This window comes from Papilio polytes, unplaced genomic scaffold, assembly GCF_000836215.1.
Source record: "Papilio polytes unplaced genomic scaffold, Ppol_1.0 DF824080.1, whole genome shotgun sequence".
NCBI classification, from domain to species: domain Eukaryota; kingdom Metazoa; phylum Arthropoda; class Insecta; order Lepidoptera; family Papilionidae; genus Papilio; species Papilio polytes.
The window spans coordinates 633,254-652,513 of NW_013525124.1; the positions used below are offsets into that span (position 1 = coordinate 633,254).

General features: G+C 34.3%; 2 protein-coding genes across 2 annotated transcripts; one reads left to right on the top strand and one right to left on the bottom strand.

Annotated features, from left to right (window-relative positions):
* Positions 1-246: 246 nt before the first annotated feature.
* On the top strand, positions 247-10,828 carry LOC106099994. The gene is made up of 12 exons (XM_013278707.1): positions 247-287; positions 868-1,548; positions 1,929-2,136; positions 2,574-2,751; positions 3,018-3,914; positions 5,240-5,402; positions 5,496-5,642; positions 6,203-6,659; positions 7,324-7,456; positions 7,897-8,011; positions 8,815-8,973; positions 10,687-10,828. Exons 2-12 carry the CDS (start codon positions 883-885, stop codon positions 10,783-10,785), a joined length of 3,222 nt encoding a protein of 1,073 aa, XP_013134161.1. The 5' UTR covers positions 247-287; positions 868-882; the 3' UTR covers positions 10,786-10,828.
* Positions 10,829-12,690: 1,862 nt separating this feature from the next.
* Positions 12,691-18,879, bottom strand: LOC106099982 (UDP-glucuronosyltransferase 3A1-like). The gene is made up of 9 exons (XM_013278685.1): positions 18,733-18,879; positions 17,992-18,079; positions 17,350-17,515; positions 16,906-17,100; positions 16,356-16,575; positions 15,721-15,940; positions 14,397-14,616; positions 13,701-13,804; positions 12,691-12,934 (listed from the first exon to the last, which is right to left on the bottom strand). Exons 1-9 carry the CDS (start codon positions 18,874-18,876, stop codon positions 12,756-12,758), a joined length of 1,536 nt encoding a protein of 511 aa, XP_013134139.1. The 5' UTR covers positions 18,877-18,879; the 3' UTR covers positions 12,691-12,755.
* Between the last annotated feature and the right edge of the window lie 381 nt (positions 18,880-19,260).

A 19,260-nucleotide genomic window follows, 5' to 3' on the forward strand; every position in this document is an offset into this window, starting at 1 on the left:
AATCGCAACCATCGGCGCCAAAATGATGAACTTGGAATAGACAAATATCACAGTTTATAGCCTGTCCGTTTTATACAGGTCGGTGATCCGTTCAGTTTCGCATTTATATTTTACTATGGTAACTCCAACTTGCCTTTGAAATAGCAAAATTGTTTTCATCCCGTAACCATGGTAACGGAATAAAAGTCATCGCATATTGTATTTCAATTTGGATTCGTGAAATATTTAATTATAATTCAATAGTTTTCTTTAACAAATGTGTTACGATAATTGTGTTTTATTGTTTGGTAAGTATTTATGCTATCAGTAAACGAAGATTAGCTACGTACTTTTGTAATCGAAGTAAGTTATTGAAACTTCTTTGTATTCAATTATTGCTTCAAACTAGCTTTCGCCCGCAACTCCGTGAGCGTGGAAATAAAAAAAAAAAACAAAAGTAGTCTATGTGTTCTTCCAGACTATCCTCTACATCTATACCAAACATCCAAATTCGTTTAGCCGTTTAGGCCACAAACTCTAACAAACATCCATCTAAACTTTGGCATTTATAATATTAGTATGATGACTATGATGGTGACTTCGCATGTAAGCTAACCTTGCCTTTCTTTCAACCAAACTACCATAAGGGCGGGAATACAAATGCCAGTAAAACGATGTAGCACAGCACTATTGGCACGTGTCAGCTGCTGGCGGAATACACATCGCAGTGAAAAATGTTCAGACTTATCTAATATCGTGTTATCTACTTGCCAGTTAAAATTTACGCATGCCTGTAACTGGCACGTGACAGTGTCTCAGTTGTCATGTGTATTCCCGCCCTAACTACAATGACCATAAAAAATATTCGATCATAAAAATACTTTCCAGAAAAAATAATTCGAAATGCAGACCCCTTCGAGGAGAAACGTAGAGAAAATCAGGAGTAAAGATAGAGTTAAAATGGACATATCAAATACTTCACGTAAAACTGACGATGAAAAACTTAAAAATGCAACAACGCCCAGAAATTATCTACAAACTACAACGACAGCTGATATATACGCTAGAAAGAAAACCGAAGTTTCACAAGCACCTAAAAAGGCGTTTTCATCAACAATAAATACAGCTAAAAATGTATCGCCAATGAAGGATTATTTAAAATCAAATTCAAATGTCAGCGTAAGAAAAAGTACAACAAAGATGGCCGCCGAAAAAAAAATGGAGGCAAAAAATTTACATTCAGCCAGAACGCCACGTATAGTAAAAGCCCAGGCACCAGCAAATGTAACTGTCAATTCGCCAGTTTTAAAAAGGTCTGTTGATACAAAGAAATCGAATTTAAGTACCGTTAGACCTATACCCAATGCTAATAAAGTCGGTGAGGAAAAATCCAATATGGCGGATATATTTTTTAGACAGCGTTCAAAAACAAGAACATTAGATGAAAATGAGGTCAAGGTATTGAAAGTCGATGGAGTGGATAATAATGCGGAAATGAAAAATTTGTCAAAGAAACTTAGCGCGAAGCCGAAAGCTTTTTTTGTACACTTGAAGGATGAAGAGGCAAAGGTAAGCATTTTGAGTCAAACCACAGACAAAATAGTTTACAAAATAATACAACTAGCTGGTTTATAGTTTGTCAGCAATAATTTTTAAGTTACTTTTAGGGCCCTTTTTCTATATAATGGCTATTACACAATTGCAGTTGTGACTGTAAGGCGCAAGACTTAACGTTTTATGAAATAAGGGCTTAAGTTAGTCTTAAAGTGACTTCGCCCGTGTAAACTAAAAAATATAGATAAATTACCTTTTTAATGGCGGAAGAATTTTTATAATCGGCCCAGTACTTTTTTAGTTATTTCTATACATACAAAAATACAAAATCATTCCTCTTTATAATAGTATAGATAAAAGGTTTAGTTTCGTTACTTACGATTTATAAAACGTAGGTAGAAAAAGAAAAATCCAGTGAAGAGGAAGTGAGTTATGAAGATGATTTCGAAAGTTATGAATCGGATTTCGAGTCATATCAAAGCGAATCTCATAGCGACGGTAATTCTGCAACTGACGAAGATGCTCACAATTCAGAAACTGATTTTAACATAGCTACAAAAGAAATTAATGTCAAAGATAACGAAGAAAAGATGCTAGATTCAGGTAAATACTGATATTTCAAACACATCATCAAGTTGCTCTTGTCCCTACAGAAGGTCGGCACAAGATAATGCTTCATACATCTCTATCGGTCATATCTGAATTTACTCCTTAAGCATATCCTCTACGACACAATCATACTTTTGAACATACAGTTAAAAAACCCGTCCATCCAAACTTTCATTTATGAAGTACTATCTTACGCCCGCGACCTCGTTAGTATCGCATTTGAAAAAAACAAAAGCAAGTAGCCTATGTGTTCTTCAAGACTATCCTCTATATTTATGACACTTCAAGATCCGTTCAGCAGTTTAGGCTACAAACTGACAACCATGTAAACTTTCGCAATTATAATATTAGTATGACTTTTCTGAATGATAGCTATTTGGTGACAGTTGTATATTTCACCGTAATTGTAGAGAGAATTTAATTATTCATAGGCAGTTTCGATCTACGGGACCCACAGAGATCAGCTCAGAAGAAAACTCCGCTAGACCTCATAGACGAGGTTACAGAGAATTTTGACAAAAGAATCTCGTTGACGGATGAGGGTTTCCAAGATATGTCTACGTCCAGCGTCTCCAGTATGAAGACTGTTCATGTTGATGTCTTGGACAGGTAAATAACTAGAATTTAATAAATTTTTTTAATATAAAATGGCTAGTTACAAATAGTTTGGGCACGAAAGTTTGTTTGTCACTGTAACCCTGCAAAATCCAATACGCACATAAAGATGACATTTCCCCGTTCCTATGCGTCTCCTCCACCGTCAAATCCACTTTTCCTTCTCATCCTTTCCTCTTAAGAAAAGGGTGGAAAGGGAAAGGGATTAAATTTCATTACTACCTTTAAAATATATCTGTAAACTATATCTGTTTTTTCAGGCCTCTCTTTATAGACTTTGCAGTATCGAAAAGGAATAGAAAAAAACGGCGCATATTTCAACAACTGGAACAAAGAGCGAAAGATATTTTAAGTATGGTAACACTACACGAAATGACGTACACGTTGTTTGAAATGCAACCGATACCGTACGATTTGTATATGGCAACATTCGGTGGTAGGAACTCTATGCAGGTGGCTGTGCAGACGTTTGATGATGGTATCACTAAGGAGGTGCAGACTGAAGAGGTTTTATACCAACATAAATGGACTCAACATCCGATTGAGTTTTCGAAATTTATTCCTGAGAAAGAAAAGCCTGTACAACCAAGTACTAGTGATGATTTTTTTATTAAATTTCCTTTACTACAAGAAGATAAGAAAATATATGATATAGATGTTTACAATAACAACCAGTTACGTATATTTTTAGAGCAAAAAGATGGAGTAGGTCCAGATGTTATTCTGCCACATGAAATATATACAAATAAACTAAAAAATACCAATTTCAATGTAAATAGATTGAAGAAGTTTTTAAAAAAGACGGAAAGTCGAATTAGTAATATTTTAAGTTTAAATGCTGGCAACACTGACATTTTTAATTTGACGAAATGTACCAAATTCCCTTTCAGCACAGGTTATATTACTATTAATACTCAAAATGATATATTTTATAAGGATTTGAAAGTTTTGAATGTAATTTTTTCGACAAATAAAGGTAATTTATTGATAACGGTGCATGAAAAGAGTAAAGATTTGCAGAAATGTGTTCTTTGTCTATGGGATTTATCTGGTATTTTAAAGGAGCCGATAAAAATTTTAATAGCCCCAGATAATGTTAGTTTGGGTCAATTCCGTGGAGGTACTGACGGGATAATCGTTGCTGCTTTGGAAGATGGGTAAGATATTGTTCCAATCTATAGTCGAACCGCACATTACGTAAAATGTTCCTGGTAAAACACTTTCTCACGTCTTCACTAGTATTATAAAGAGGAAAGATTTGTATTTTTGTATGAAGTGGAATAATTCAAAAACTACTGGACCTATATTAAAAAAAATCTTATTATTAAAAAGCTACGTTATCAGTGAGTAACATAGGATCTACCTTTTATCATTAACTAGCTGTTCGCGCGCGGATTCATCCGCGTGAAATTATAAAAACTTGTTTCCAATTGTCAAATTCTCAATTGCAAATGTCAAAATGACATGACATGACACACCTTAGCAATCTTTCTTGATGTTGGCAGCAACTTATGGTCTCTTTCCCACATTAGGGTTTTTGTCCAAAGTGTTTACCCCCTAAGTTTAATGGCGTGAAAATATATAGCCTAAAACGTGACGTAAGTGTAGGGGTTTTTATTAAAAAACTAATTATTCAAAAATATGCTGTAATGTATGCTGCTGACATCTTAGGCAACAAAGAAGTGTGTATAATAATAATAATAATAATAATAATAATAATAATAATAATAATAATAATAAAGTCATTTAATCCATTCAGAAGGCAAACATCATACACTTAATTACACAGTTGACAAAAATAATGACGGAGGAAACGAAAGTTTTACAAACAACAACATATATACAAATATATGTATTTACGCTTTATTATAAAAGTATAGATTTCATGCGGGCGAAATCGCGAGCAACAGCGTCAACAGCGTCCGCGCGAATTTAAAAAATAATAAAAAATGGCCTATGTTACTGACAGATAAATTACCTTCCTAATTGTAAAAGAACTTTTAAAATCCGCCAGCAGTTTTTGAGTTATTACAGTACATACAAAAATACAAATCTTTCCTCTTTACAATATATATATATATATAGTAAGATAAAGTAAAAAATTGGCAAAATAAACAGCTTTTTTTGAACCTCTTTTTGACCGACTTCCCAAAAGAAGGAGGTACTCAATTCGTCTGTATGTTTTTTTTTTTTTATGTGTGTTACGGCATAACTCCGCCGCTAGTGGACCGATTTTGATAATTCATTTTTTATCCGAAAGGTGATGCTTGCAGGTGGGTCCCATTTTTTTTGTTTGATTTTATAAAATTAATTGATAAAGTGAAATTTCGTAGTGGCAGCCATGTATACAATATGAGTTTTCTCTATTTTTTTTAGGCTTTGTTTGAACTTCACACGTTTTCATCTTTTTGGTTTTCGACGATTTCCTTTATCCCTAATAATATCGATAAAATGTACATATGTGATTTAATTATATTTATAGGTCTATTCATTTATGGGATCTATCAGAAAAAGCTACATGGATAAATGATACCGGTGACGAAATATCTACCAATTTGGTAGAAATTGATACCAATGGAATGACACAGACGGAAATTGACAGAGAATGGAATTTAAAGAACAGCAAAAATAAACAAAATGAAAAGGTCAGTGTTAATTTAAAAGTGGTAGAAATTCTATGAGACAATTTGCTTAATCCTTTCTTGTATGGTCAATGTTTTAGAATATTTATTTTTTAGATTCCACGACCAATGCAAATCAGTGCTTATACAAATAGCGGTGTTAATATTATAGAGAGAGGTGTAAATGATTGTATTGTAGCTTTGGAATTTATTGGAGAATCTTCGATGACCGGCAAAGATGATGGCAGGAAAATTATAGCTCAGGTAATCTTATTAGGATTTCACGATGAAGATGACCGCATAAAATAAAAAAAAAACATACAAACGAATTGAGTACCTTCTTCTTTTGGGAAGTCGGTCAAAAAAGGTAGTAGACTAACACATAGTCTGATTTTTCTCTAAATTTATGTCAAACTAGCTGTTCTCTTGCGACTTCATCCGCATGAAATTATAAATAATATATTTTATTGTTTACATTTGTCAAATTATCAATTACAAATGTCAATATGACATGATGACAACCTTGCTTCCTTGATGTTGGCAGCAACTTAAGGTCTCTTTCCCACATTAGGGTTTTTATCCAAAATATTTACCCCCTTTAATGGCGTGAAAATATATAGCCTAAAGCATGATGCAAGTGTAGGGTTTTTTTATAAAAATAGAATTATTTAAAAATATGCTGTAATTGCTGACATCTTAGGCAACAAAGATATGTGTGTTTACGCTTTATTATAATTATGTCAGACAAACTCTAAAGAATCTGTCTAAATTTCCGATATTATGATATTAGTAAGATTTTAAGTTCGATTAATGATTTATTTTAGATATGTTCTTTACAACGTATTGGTATTTTAACAATATACGCAGTGGTTCAAGAAAGATCTAGAAAGAAATATAAGGATATCGGAAAAGCTTTTTGGTCGAAAATGGCGTTAGAAAAAACACAAACAATTCATTTGATAGATTATTTGGATGTTCAAAATATCGAAATAGATAATATTAATAAAACATTCAATTTAAATTCCTCTAAAAGGAGAATATCTAATAAAAGATTGGAACGAAAACTGACAACTCGTCAGTCAGCTGTCAGACAAAGTGTTGCCAGTGGTAATAAAACAAAGAATAAGACAAATATATGGGAAACAGGAATTTTATGTTACGATATGAAAATACTAAGAATAGATAATACGGATAACTTTTTAATAGCTAAGAATTGTGGAGAAGTGTTACGTTGTGTCAGATTTACGGGGATTTTTAAAGTTTTTAGGTTATGTGTTGCGAGTAAGTATTTTTTAAATAGTTTCATTTATCATTTGTTACAAAAATAGTAATTAAAAGTATATCACATTCCAATAGATTTATCCGAAAATTAGTTTATTTAGAAATCTTTAGTTTCGATGACAATATGATATGAAGAAAATGATAGCTTAAATATTTTTTAAATAATTATATTGTACTAGCTTCCGCCCACGGCTCCGTTCGCGTGGAATTAAAAAATAAAGTGAGTAGCCTATGTGTCCAGACTATCCTCTACATCTATACCAAATTTCATCGAAATCCGTTCAGCAGTTTAGGCTACAAACTCTAACATCCATCCAGCTAAACTTTCGCATTTATAATATTAGTAAGAGTAAGATAGTATTAGTATAAGCTTTTTACTCCCTTTTTTTAAGAGGAAAGGAAGGAAAAGAAAAGTGTATTTGACGGTGGAGGAGACGCATAGGAAGGGGAAATGTCCTCTTTATGTGCGTCTCCGTCAATGAAGGGTTTCAGTGGATACAGGCCGCTTGCTCGTTTGCCAACTTATATTATAAAAAAAAAGAAAAAGATTGATGATCGTGAAAGGTGACATGACCAAAAAGGGCGTGACTGAGATGACGTATGAGGGATGTAAGAAAAGGTACTTTTTGATGATTGTAAAATGATAGAAATTGTGTTTCCACAGATGATACATGTTGTATAACATGTTTAGAGATATCTCAGAATTCGTTACCAGTAATGCTAGCGGGCACAGACTCCGGGACAGTGAATTTGTGTTCTATAAAAGATTTTAGAGTTTTGCTAACATTGGATTGCGGGTATTTATATTTTTCTTTTAACGTTAGAGGTGGCTAACATTTATGGATGAACTAGCTGTTTCGTGCGTGATATTAAAAAAACATACGAACTATATAAATAACAAAAAACTACGTCTCCCTCAGGAACCGGACATTTCTCGGGGATGAACTTCATCCCATGTGTACTCCAGACTTTGTTTATATCTGTGCCAAATTTCAATAACATATGTTAAACCGTTGCAGAATGATCGAGTAAACATTAAAAAACTAATTACGGGAACCGGAACTATTCCCGGGATAAAAAGTAGCCTATGTGTTCTTCCAGACTATCCTCTACATCTATACCAAATTTCAACGAAATCCGTTCAGGCGTTTAGGCTACAAACTGTAACAAACATCCATCTAAACTTTCGCATTCATAATATTAAGTATGTTTTAACATACTAGTGTTTTTTTTACAGTAATGTTAATAGTACCGCAACAGAGAAATATAAAACTGATTCAAAAGGTCGATATATCAGTAGTATTCAAACGGACAACACAACAGATCTGAATTATATTGGAAAGGAAGGAAAGGTAAAAATTGATTGTCAAACTGTCTAAAATCTGACCCGGTGTGCAAACTTAATTATGACAGCTCGCATCTGTCAATGTCAGGCGTCAATTTTATGAACGATAGTTCGTCTAAATAAGATAGATTAGTTTGATAAATGACGCATATGAAGTATCGAATTCAATTTGTATGAAGACAAATGCCGTACTTAATAGAAAGGTATCGTAGTTACGAAACACGCAGCGAACAATTATGAACTATCGATATTCGGTTTAAATAATTATCAAACTCAACTAAAAATATATTTTTTTTTTAACTAATTTAGGGGACAATTCTAGTATTGATTACAGTGTAGAGAATTTAACGATGACAGAAATAATAGCGAAATCCAATTCGATTACGTACGGCTGTAAAGTAATAAACATTTATTTACTCTCATTATTTGTTATGGTCATTATTAATTTGAGAAAACAGTGTTTTTATTTTATTTCATAAGTTATAACTATAAATCTATCGATTCCAACTTCTATAAGAATAAAAATCGAATATCGATAAGATTCATGACTGATTTCACACAACCCATCCCTACTAAATTTGAAATGAATTGTCAAACTAATCTAAATTATTTAGACACACTATAATAGTACATACTATTACCTAGATATGGTTAATATAAAAAAACCCGAATATTTTCCCATTAGATAATTTTCCCCGGGTTTTTCCGCTATATTTTCCCACATTTGGGTTTTTTTCCGGCTAAAATGCTATCTCTACTCTTGCTACATAGCTAATCCAGCACTGGAATAAAGTTGAAGTTTTTCCCTAGATGTCAGTAAGATCTTTAGTATGGCCACGTAATAATCCATTTGATATCGTCGCTGTACTGGGTGGGGGCGAGGTCGTCGCTTGGAGACTCACTAATAGCGATATTGCTCCTACAAAAGTCGCTGATGGCAATGAAATTGTCGCTAATGGACATACTATGGTAAGTAATAAAATAAAAAAAAAACATCATCATCATCATCATCTCCTTATCCTACTCCCGTAGTGGCGCAACAGGTTTTTGTCCTCCACATAACTATCATCCGTCATCTCAGTCATCACTCCCTACTTGATCATGTCACCTTTTACACAGTCCATCCATCTCTAGGTCTACCTCTACCGGTGTACCACACTCATAACTAACGTTCTTGTAACATGCGATTCATCCCTCATAACATGCCCCATTTTTTTTTATAACATAAGGTGGCAAACGAGCAAGCGGCCACTAGAATCCGCCAAAATGGCGAGGCGACCGCTGCCCATAGACATCCGCAATTGCAGATGCGTTGCCTACCTTTATACGACGGAGGAGGAGACGCACATAAAGAGGATATTTCCCCTTCCTATGCATCTCCTCCACCGTCAAATCCACTTCCCTTTTATAACCTCTCCTTATAAGAAAAGGATGGTAAAGAGAAAGGGAATTAAATTAGGCCTTCCACACCACACTCATCAGACGAAACACGGAATTGCTTCCATTTCACGCCTGTCTTCTGTGTGGTCGTGGTATTACTGGGGGCGTGCCGGCCCTGCAGTGCTAAGATGTTAAAGCGGGCACTACCACTGTTAACTTGTTACCCATGCTAACCTTTTACTCCTAACCTTCTCTACTACGAGAGCTACTCTCAAACTTCCTCTAATGTACTCCTTTTGTAATTAGACGCTAGCTTTAAAACACGATTCCGTCCAAGTGATATTAAAAAAATAAAAGTAGCCAGTTCTTCCAGACTATCCTCTACTATATATTTCATCAAAATTCGTTCAGCAGTTTTAGATACAAACGCTAACAAACATCCATCTAAAAATTTGCATATATAATATTAGTATGTTGAAAAATGTCGAATCAAATCTAGTATCGTTTTTTATTTCAATTCTCACGTCCATTGTATGTGTTTTGTTTTGTAATCATGTACCCTATAACACTTTGGGGTATAAAACACATCGTATGACACCTCATACGTCAAAATCGGTTCAATAATTTAGTCTGTAGACGGTTACAATGGAATTTACATAAACACAAGCATTACCTTTAGGATAAAAAAAGAATTATCAAAATCGGTCCACTAGCGGCGGAGTTATGCCGTAACACACATAAAAAAAAACATACAGACGAATTGAGTACCTCCTTATTTTGGGAAGTCGGTCAAAAACAAATTTACCTACTCTTCATCATCCTTATCCTACTCCCGTAGTGTGCAACAGGTTTTTGTCCTCCAAATAACTCTATCATACGTCATCTCAGTCATCACTCTCTTTTTGATCATGTCACCTTTCACACAATCCATCTCTTTCTATGTCTAGGTACTCGCAATCAAGATTATATTCGTATTGCATCGGAACAAAATACTTTGTTTTACGTGAGAATAATTCTAAAACATAGTGAAAATACAACAATTTCGAACTTCGAATCAATATTTTTTTAGATTTAATTTTGTCACTAGCGTTCGCCCGCGACTCCGTCAGAGTTAAGAAAAAACACGAATAGTCTATGTGTTATTCCAGACTATCTTCTACGTGTATGCCAAATATCATAGAGATCCGTTCAGTCGTTTAGGCTACAAACTCTAACAAACATCCATCTAAACTTTCAAATTTATAATATTAGTAAGATTAGAGTTAGGTAATTTCGATGTTTTTAAACTATATTTTTTTACAGGCGTTAGTGACGCAGAATGAAGTTCAGATTTACAGGATATCAAATGAGAAACAAGAAGATAATTTACAACTTTTCAAACGATATCTAACACTTTTATAAATGTTTGTTTTAAGAAAACGTTGGTTAGTTACAAGTGATGTATTATTTAAAATATATTGTTTTATTTACGAAAATCTTTTATTTCAAATTCCTAAAAGATTCGTGTCTTTTGCATTCGAAATAGTTTTATCTTTTACTAGCTGTGGAGACTTCGTACGAATGAAATTAAAATATAAACAGATAAATTTCCTTTCTAATGGTGAAAGATTTTTTAAAATTGGCCCAGTAGTTTATGAGTTATTACAATACATACAAAAATACAAATCTTTCCTCTTTATAATAAGTATAGATGTCCTTGTGGCACCGCTTTTGAAAAACCAGTTTACCATTTTGGCTATTAAGGCAATTTTCTAGTTGACAAGAAAATAATGCATACTCCTTTGGAGCAATATCTTGATATATCAATCCTAATATTAAATAATGTCGTGAAGAGACAGTGAACTAAATTTTTTCACTGGTACTTTATCTGTACGGTCGTCAGTTGTCAAGTTTAGTGCCATCTAGTGTCCTTGCATTGATATAATAAAACATTTTTAAAAATTATAATAAGCGCCATCTATTGTTAAACAATGATACAAATAAAGTTTTTAAATAAAAATGTTTTTTTATCATACACACATACAGGAATGATTTGTCATTATTAATAATATTTCTTTATTTTATTACATTCTGTACAAAAAAATCCCATAAAAAAAACATTAATATATTATATATATATTATAGTGACATCTATTGGCAATTAGTTTAAGTACAATCAAAGTGTATCAAAAATATAAGGAGACATCGTTAACAATTCACTTGAAACATTTTTCACATAACAAAAAATAGCGCCATCTATTGGTATCTCAAAACTATTACCTCTATATTTGAATCTCGTAACAACGTTTCAAATAGGCCATTTTTGTGTCACTGTGTAAAATAAATAGATCTACATTATAAATGGAAAAATAAATAATTAATTAAAAAAACAATAACCATAACGAACTTACCTAAAATTACATGCAAATATCGACAGTAACATTACTTTTTGTTCATGAACTAAAGAAACGATTATAATAAAAACATAATTTTTTAGTTATTTAATTGTTCATATACCAATATGTTATATTATATAGAACTACAAGGATCATATAACAGTTGGTAATTTTGTAAACTAACAATGTTTTGAATGCGTCTTATTTGGATGAGGGAGCGACTACACGGATTGTCGACATTTTGACAATTCTGAAATTCAATTTCGAAGAAAAATTACCATGTATATATTGTTTTCAACATGGGAGAATTTCGTAAGAAGTTAGGAATTTATTGCTTACTGTCAATGTCAAAAGTGCTATAAGATCCTTGTGGAGTTATACATGTTTTTGACAGAACTGCGACAGCCGCGCCTCTATCGGAACAGATCTTCATTAACCTTAGCTTGTTACAATACAATATCAGTGCAATAGTTTGTCTAAATAATTTAGATTAGTTTGACAATTCATTTCAAATTTAGTAGGGATGGGTTGTGTAAAATCAGTCATGAATCTTATCGATTTCCGATTTTTTATTCCTATTGAATTGAATACGATAGATTTATAGTTGAACTCATGAATTAAAAAAAAACACTGTTTTCTCAAATTAATAATGACCATAACAAATAATGAGAGTAAATAAATGTTTATTACTACTACAGCCGTACGTAATCGAATTGGATTTCGCTATTATTTCTGTCATCGCTAAATTCTCTACACTGTAATCAATACTAGAATTGTCTTCTAAATTAGTTAATAAGAAAATAATAATTAAACCGAATATCGTTAGTTCATAATTGTTCGCTGCGTGTTTCGTCACTACGATACCTGTATATTAAGTATGGCATTTGCCTTCATACAAATTAAATTCGATACTTCATATACGTCATTTATCAAACTAATCTATCTTATTTAGACAAACTATAGTTCTAGGTTCTAGGGTTTCATTAACTAAATAAATTATTTATTCTTCTTGCTCTTTTTCACTTCTTTTATATTCTTCTTCGTTAGTGCGCTTATAATCTTCTTTAGAAGTAGATACAGAAGGAGTAAAATAGCGACGACTATCGCTAGCTGGTCTAACATCCAAAGTTCGTACCATTTGTATAATAGACTTTTCGAACGAAGATGATATGCTCCTGAAATAAAAAAAAATTAAAAATATTAATTCACTAGCTGTTCCCATGCGACTTCATCCGCATAAAATTAGGAAGATTTTATTTTATTGTTTACTTTTGTCAAATTATCAATTGCAAAAGTCAAAATGACATGACATTCAAACCATGGCAACCTTGCTTCCTTGATGTAGGCAGTAACTTATGGTCTCTCTCCCACATTAGGGTTTTTATCCAAAATATTTACACCCCTAAGTTTAATGGCGTGAAAATATATAGCCTAAAGCGTGACCTAAGTGTCGGGCTTTTAATTAAAAAAGGAATTATTCAAAAATATGCTGTAATTGCTGACATCTTAGGCAACATAGGAGTGTGTGTTTACGCTTTATTATAATAGTATAGATTAAAAAAACAAACAATTAAAAGATACACAAAATAAACGAACTCCGAAGTAGCGAGGCTTTTATTTATTTTTGTACTAGTTTATGCCCGCGAATCCATTCGCGTGGATTTAAAAACATATAAGTAAGTATCCTGTGTTCCAGGCTATCCTCTACATCTATGACAAACATCGAAATTCGTTCAGCACTTTATGCTAAAAAAACAAACATCCATCTAAATTAATATTTTTAATACATTATAAAAAATTGAATTAGATTATTTTTAAATTTCTCAAGTATGCAATAGATGGCGTTGTACGTTAAAAATATACGAAAAAGACAGGCATTCCATTTATGTGAGCGTCCTTGCCTACCCAAAATGCAGATATTATTAAAAAGTTTAATTGTACCTTTAGTGTCGATAGCCAGCTGTATATAATGAGATATGAGCTGTCTCTGAGTGACTGGCCGGCTGTTGAATAACTTCGATAGTTCCTTAGCTTTATTATAATATCTGAAAACAAGAAAAACAATGGTATAACCCGCACAGAAGACAGACGTGAAGTGGAAGCCATTTAACTTTAGTCCTTTTCCCTTTTCACCCTTTTCTTAAGAGGAAAGGATGGAAAGGAAAAGTGAATTTGACGGTGGAGGAGACGCATAGGAAGGGGATATCTTTTCTTTTCTGATTTTAGCTTGTAGTTTTTCTCTCCTCCGCGTGACGTTTTGTTTTTCAAAATATTTATTCCTTAAGTTTGATAGTGTGAAAATATGTAGCCTAAGTCGTAAGTGTAGGGCTTTTTATTAAAAAAAATATTCATTAATATATACTATGATAGCTGACATCCTACATAACAAAACAAAGTAGTGTTCTTCGCTTTATTATACTAGTCCATACTAATATTATAAAGAGGAAAGATTTGTATTTTTGTATGTATTGAAATAACTCAAAAACTACTGGGCCGATTACAAAAATTCTTACGCCATTAAAAATGTACACTGAAGATCATAAGCTATAATTTTTTATTATATTTTTAATTCACGCAGGCGAAGTCGTGAGTTACAGCTAATATAAAATATCGACATAGAAGTATAGACAAACTTACTTGTCATCAGCTAGCATATGTTTCAATTCCTTCTCCAGCTCCGGCGCCATGTCTGGTGAGAAGGTGACTTTCCTAGCATATCCTGACCTCATCGCTCGTAGCGCGTTCCCGGGCTGGTCTCCGAACACTGGCACACCGAGCAATGGCACTCCATACCGTAATGATTCTAATGTGCTTAAAAGCCCCCCGTGTGTTATAAATAATTTTACATTAGGATGCGCTGTAAAATAAAAAATGAGTGTGTTTATTATTTTTAAAAAATATTTTAGGACTTTATGCCTAAATATTACAATAAGGGCATGCTCCGCCACTGGCTGATAGAGGCTCAGATAGCTTAAAAATGTCTCTGTCAGATAAGGGAATAACATCCGATATTTCCATCATATATTTTATACGTTGGGTTGTTAAGGCCCTAAGTATACTAAAACGGAGCTTCTTCAAGATTTGCAGAAGGGAATATTGCTATCAGCAATCTCTTACAACCGGGAGGGACAGGGGTAGCTAGACAAAAACATAAGAGGATTCAATAGATAATTATAAGAGATAGATGTCTTTTAGTATGAAAGAAGGGGAATAGCAAACAGCGAATATTCTAAAGGTGGGTCAGCTCAGGTAGACTTACCTAGAGAATCTAGAAATTTGAAATAGATATTTAAATTAAAGCAAAAATCTAGAAACTGGAAAGCCTTTAATTCCTATAGACCCTAGGACCTAGACATAGATATTACAGTGGTAGTATCCGCTTTAACACCTTAGCACAAATAGGCCGGCACGCCCGGTGTAATACCACGACCACACAGAAGACAGCCGTCAAATGGAAGCAATTCCGTGTTTCGTGTGATGAGTGTGGTGCCGGAGGCCTAGTTTTAGTCCCTTTCTCTTAACCACCCTTTTCTCACAAGAAGAGGATGGGAAGAGTAAGTGGATTTGACGGTGGAGGATATGCATAGGAAGGGGAAATATCCTCTTTATGTGCGTCTCCTCTTCCGTCGGATAAGGGTAGGCGACGCATCTGCAATTGCGGATGTCTATGGGCAGCGGTCGCTTTGCCATTTTGGCGGATTGAGGTGGCCGCTCGCTCGTTTGCCACCTTATGTTATAAAAAAAAATAGATAGGTAATCTAATTGTCAGTCTTCTTAATTGGACCTTATATCGAAAAGCTTTCTATTCGGAATAAAAAATATAGTATCCCTTCCTCCCTTAATCGTCGGCCTTCCCCTCTTAAACGGCTGACGACACCTAATAGTAACTTTCAGAGAAAGTACCGTTTTAAAAAATAATACAATATATTTCTTATGTATTTGGCGTTCTTGGCAAACTAACCTAAAATACTGGCTTGCGGCATCCAAGGTCTGATGTGTACATTCTTAGGTAGACCTTCTAATTGCTCTTCGAATTTCCAAAGTACAGTATAAGGTAGTGATCCCAGGACTTTCAACAGCTCTTGCTTTGTTTTTCTTGGGAGTGCAGCCGACTTCAGAACTGATCCCATACTGAAGTAGACCACGCCATTCCGAGAAGAATCTAGAAGGTCTTGTAAATCCTAAAAACACGTCAAAATTATTATTACATTGAAATATTACAAAGAGGAAAGATTTCTATTTTTGGACTTTTAAAAGTATAGAAATAACTCAAAAACTACTAGGACGTTTTTAAAACAAATCACCGTTACAGAGGTAATTTATCTGTAAGTAACATTGGCTATATTATTTATTTCATGCGGAATAAGTCGTGAGCAACAGCTAGTCTAAACTATAAGAAGGAAAGATTTGTATTTTTGTATGTATTGAAATAACTCAAAAACTACTGGGCCGATTTTAAAAATTCCTTCACTATTAAAAAGCTGCGTTTTCACTGAGTAACATAGACTATTTTCATTATTTCTAATCCGCGCGGACGAAGTCGCGAGCAACGGCTAGTGAAATAATAAAGTTATGTATTTGAACATTTGAAAGTACCTTTGGCAACGGTGGTGTGGTCTCTTCTATATGGTATCCGGCGATCTCGATCACATTTGGTGGTAGGGGCTGCGCCGGCGCAAACGAAGAGTGAGAATTAACCAACATTATAGAGATATTATGACGTGAGATGGACAACGGTGGTAGGGGCACACCGCGCGCCTTCGCAATTGGTGCGAAATATTTATCATAATCCGCCTCTGCTCTTGAACTATCTTGCCTGGAAATGAAAATATAACATCACTGAAATTCATCACATACTGACTTCTAAAGAGAGTTACTTTTACTATGCCTATTTACCAGATTTGCATAACAATCGATGCGTTGATTTATTGAGGTTAGCGCCATCTATCTCGCAGTAAGAAATAGCCAGTGGCATAACCAGACATACTAAGGCTTTTTTCCCGCCGTACCATATCTTTCTTGCATAGCAAGAATTTGGAGTTCATAATGACAGCTATAGCATTTGTCTGTAGCCTTTTTGAATTGCGACTTATTAATGTTACAATGTGTGACGGAATATTTATATAAAGTATTTAGCTTTACTTACCAGTTGCCAAACATAAACATGCCAAAGCTGAAGGTATTAAATAGACGATCCCAGAGACTCATGGGCACAGGGAAGTCGTTCATCATGAAGGGAGTGACTGGCAGAGAGCGCACACTGTCGACTAGGAACTCCATATATGGATGCATCACTACACCACTCAATAAAATCCAAGGCACTTGCTGGACCGCTGCATATCTGGAGAAAAATTTTATATTATAAGGTGGCAAACGAGGAAGAGGTCACTTGAATCTGTCAAAATGGCGAAACAACTGCCCAGACATCCGCAATTGCAGGTGCGTTGCCTACCCCTTATACGATGAAGGAGACGCACGTAAAGATATTCCTCCTTCCTAAGCGTCTCCTCCGTCAAATACACGTTTTTAATTGGCTAAGTTGTTGCAAGAAATATTGTCCTTATACTACGTGTATAAAATAACCACTTACCCTGATTCCACGTCAGAGAAAAACCATTCACTGACAACTGCGTCAAATTTCTCATTAATTAAAACATTCCTTAGTTCAGGCGACTCTAAAGCTGCGATGGATATGTTTCTTGCGAACTCTCGCACCAAAGAAACGCTCATACGTCCTTCACTAGTAACATCCATGGCTGGAAAAAAAAATAATGACCTTACTTTAACCCCTAAATTAAAGGAGTTTTGTAGCAAAAAAATATTACATGTTGCTAAACAAAGATATTTAAGAAATATATAGACGAGGCATAGTCAAGAGCAATTTTTCACCGGCACTTTCTCTGAAAGGTACTATATCAGTTGTCAAGTTTATTCCCATTTCGTGTCTTTGTATTTACAAGTAATAAAACATTTTATGATACATCTTTTGTTATAAAATAAACTAAAGAGGCAAATTGAAATTCAAACATGTTTTATAGACAATAAATACAATTAATGTTATTGATATGTAGTTTTGAGGATTTATCAATAGATGGCGTTAGTTATAACTATGTGAAAAATTTGTCAGTAACCGGCAATTGTTCTTTTTACACTGTCTATAAATCTGCGTTTATTCCGGGTAATCGTAAAACAGTTAGACCGATTTTTATATGTACTAATAAAAATAACTCACCATTTACTATTTCTCTAGATTGAGGCAAATCAATCTGCCTTAAGTTTTTGTTGCTAGATTTATCTGGATACGCTGTCACCCATGTTACCTGGAAATAATATTAATTGTGTTAAGAAAACCGATACCGTACCAGTGAAGCGCAACACTTGTCCTAAGTAAAGGTTGACGTGCACGTCCCCTCTCTATTGTCAGCTGTAGCTGTCAATGTCAAATTAAAGTATAGACATACAAGGATCTTTTGACAGTTGGCATGTTTGTGAACTAATTTAATTGGTGATTCGTTTGTTTAGATGTAGTGGCGTGATGCAGGCAGAAACAGTGGTAGTGCCCGCTTTAACATCTTAGCACTGCAGGGCCGGCACGCCCTGTGTAATACCACGACCACACAGAAGACAGGCGTGAAAAGGAAACAATTCCGTGTTTCCTCTGATGAGTGTGGTGCCGGAGGCCTAATTTAAGTCCCTTTTTCTTTACCACCCTTTTCTTATAAGGAGAGGTTGGGAAGAGGAAGTGGATTTGACAGTGGAGGAGATGCATAGGAAGGGGAAATATCCTCTTTGTGTGCGTCTCCTCCTCTGTCGGATAAGGGTAGGCAACGCATCTGCAATTGCGGATGTCTATGGGCAGCGGTCGCTTCGCCATTTTGGCGTTTTCAGGTGGCCACTTGCTTGTTTGCCACCTTATGTTATAAAAAAAAAGAAAATATTTATGGAAATATTTCAAAAGACGTGTACGGTTTACCTGATGTCCAGCTTGTAGTAAAGTATTAACGATGCCTCTACCCAGTGTGGCATGGCTTCGAGACGGTGCTGGGAAGATGCATAGGATATTATGAGCGGAGATAGAAGATATCGCTAGGACAACTAGCAGTACTGCTTTCTTCATTGTGACACTGAAAATAGACAATAACTAGAGCGCCGGTTTTCAATGAATCTTAAAACAGAAGACGGAGTTTTACAGAATAGAAAAAGAAAAAAAAACATGTACTTAATATTACACTCACAACTAGAAGACAAAAGTAGGGAGAAACATTAAAAAAAAAACACACACACAAATAAAAACACTCAGATCTTACTTAAACTTCCTAAATTTTAAAACTAACATTACTTCTGCTGGGTTTCTGAAGTTTCCAGTCACTCTATCATAACCTAGTGATCCTTAGTGTTAAGCTAATTTTCAAATCAGTAAAACACATGTTATGTAGTTCAGAAACACATTTCAAGAATTGAACTAACCATTAACACTAACGATTGATTAAAAGTATCTAAG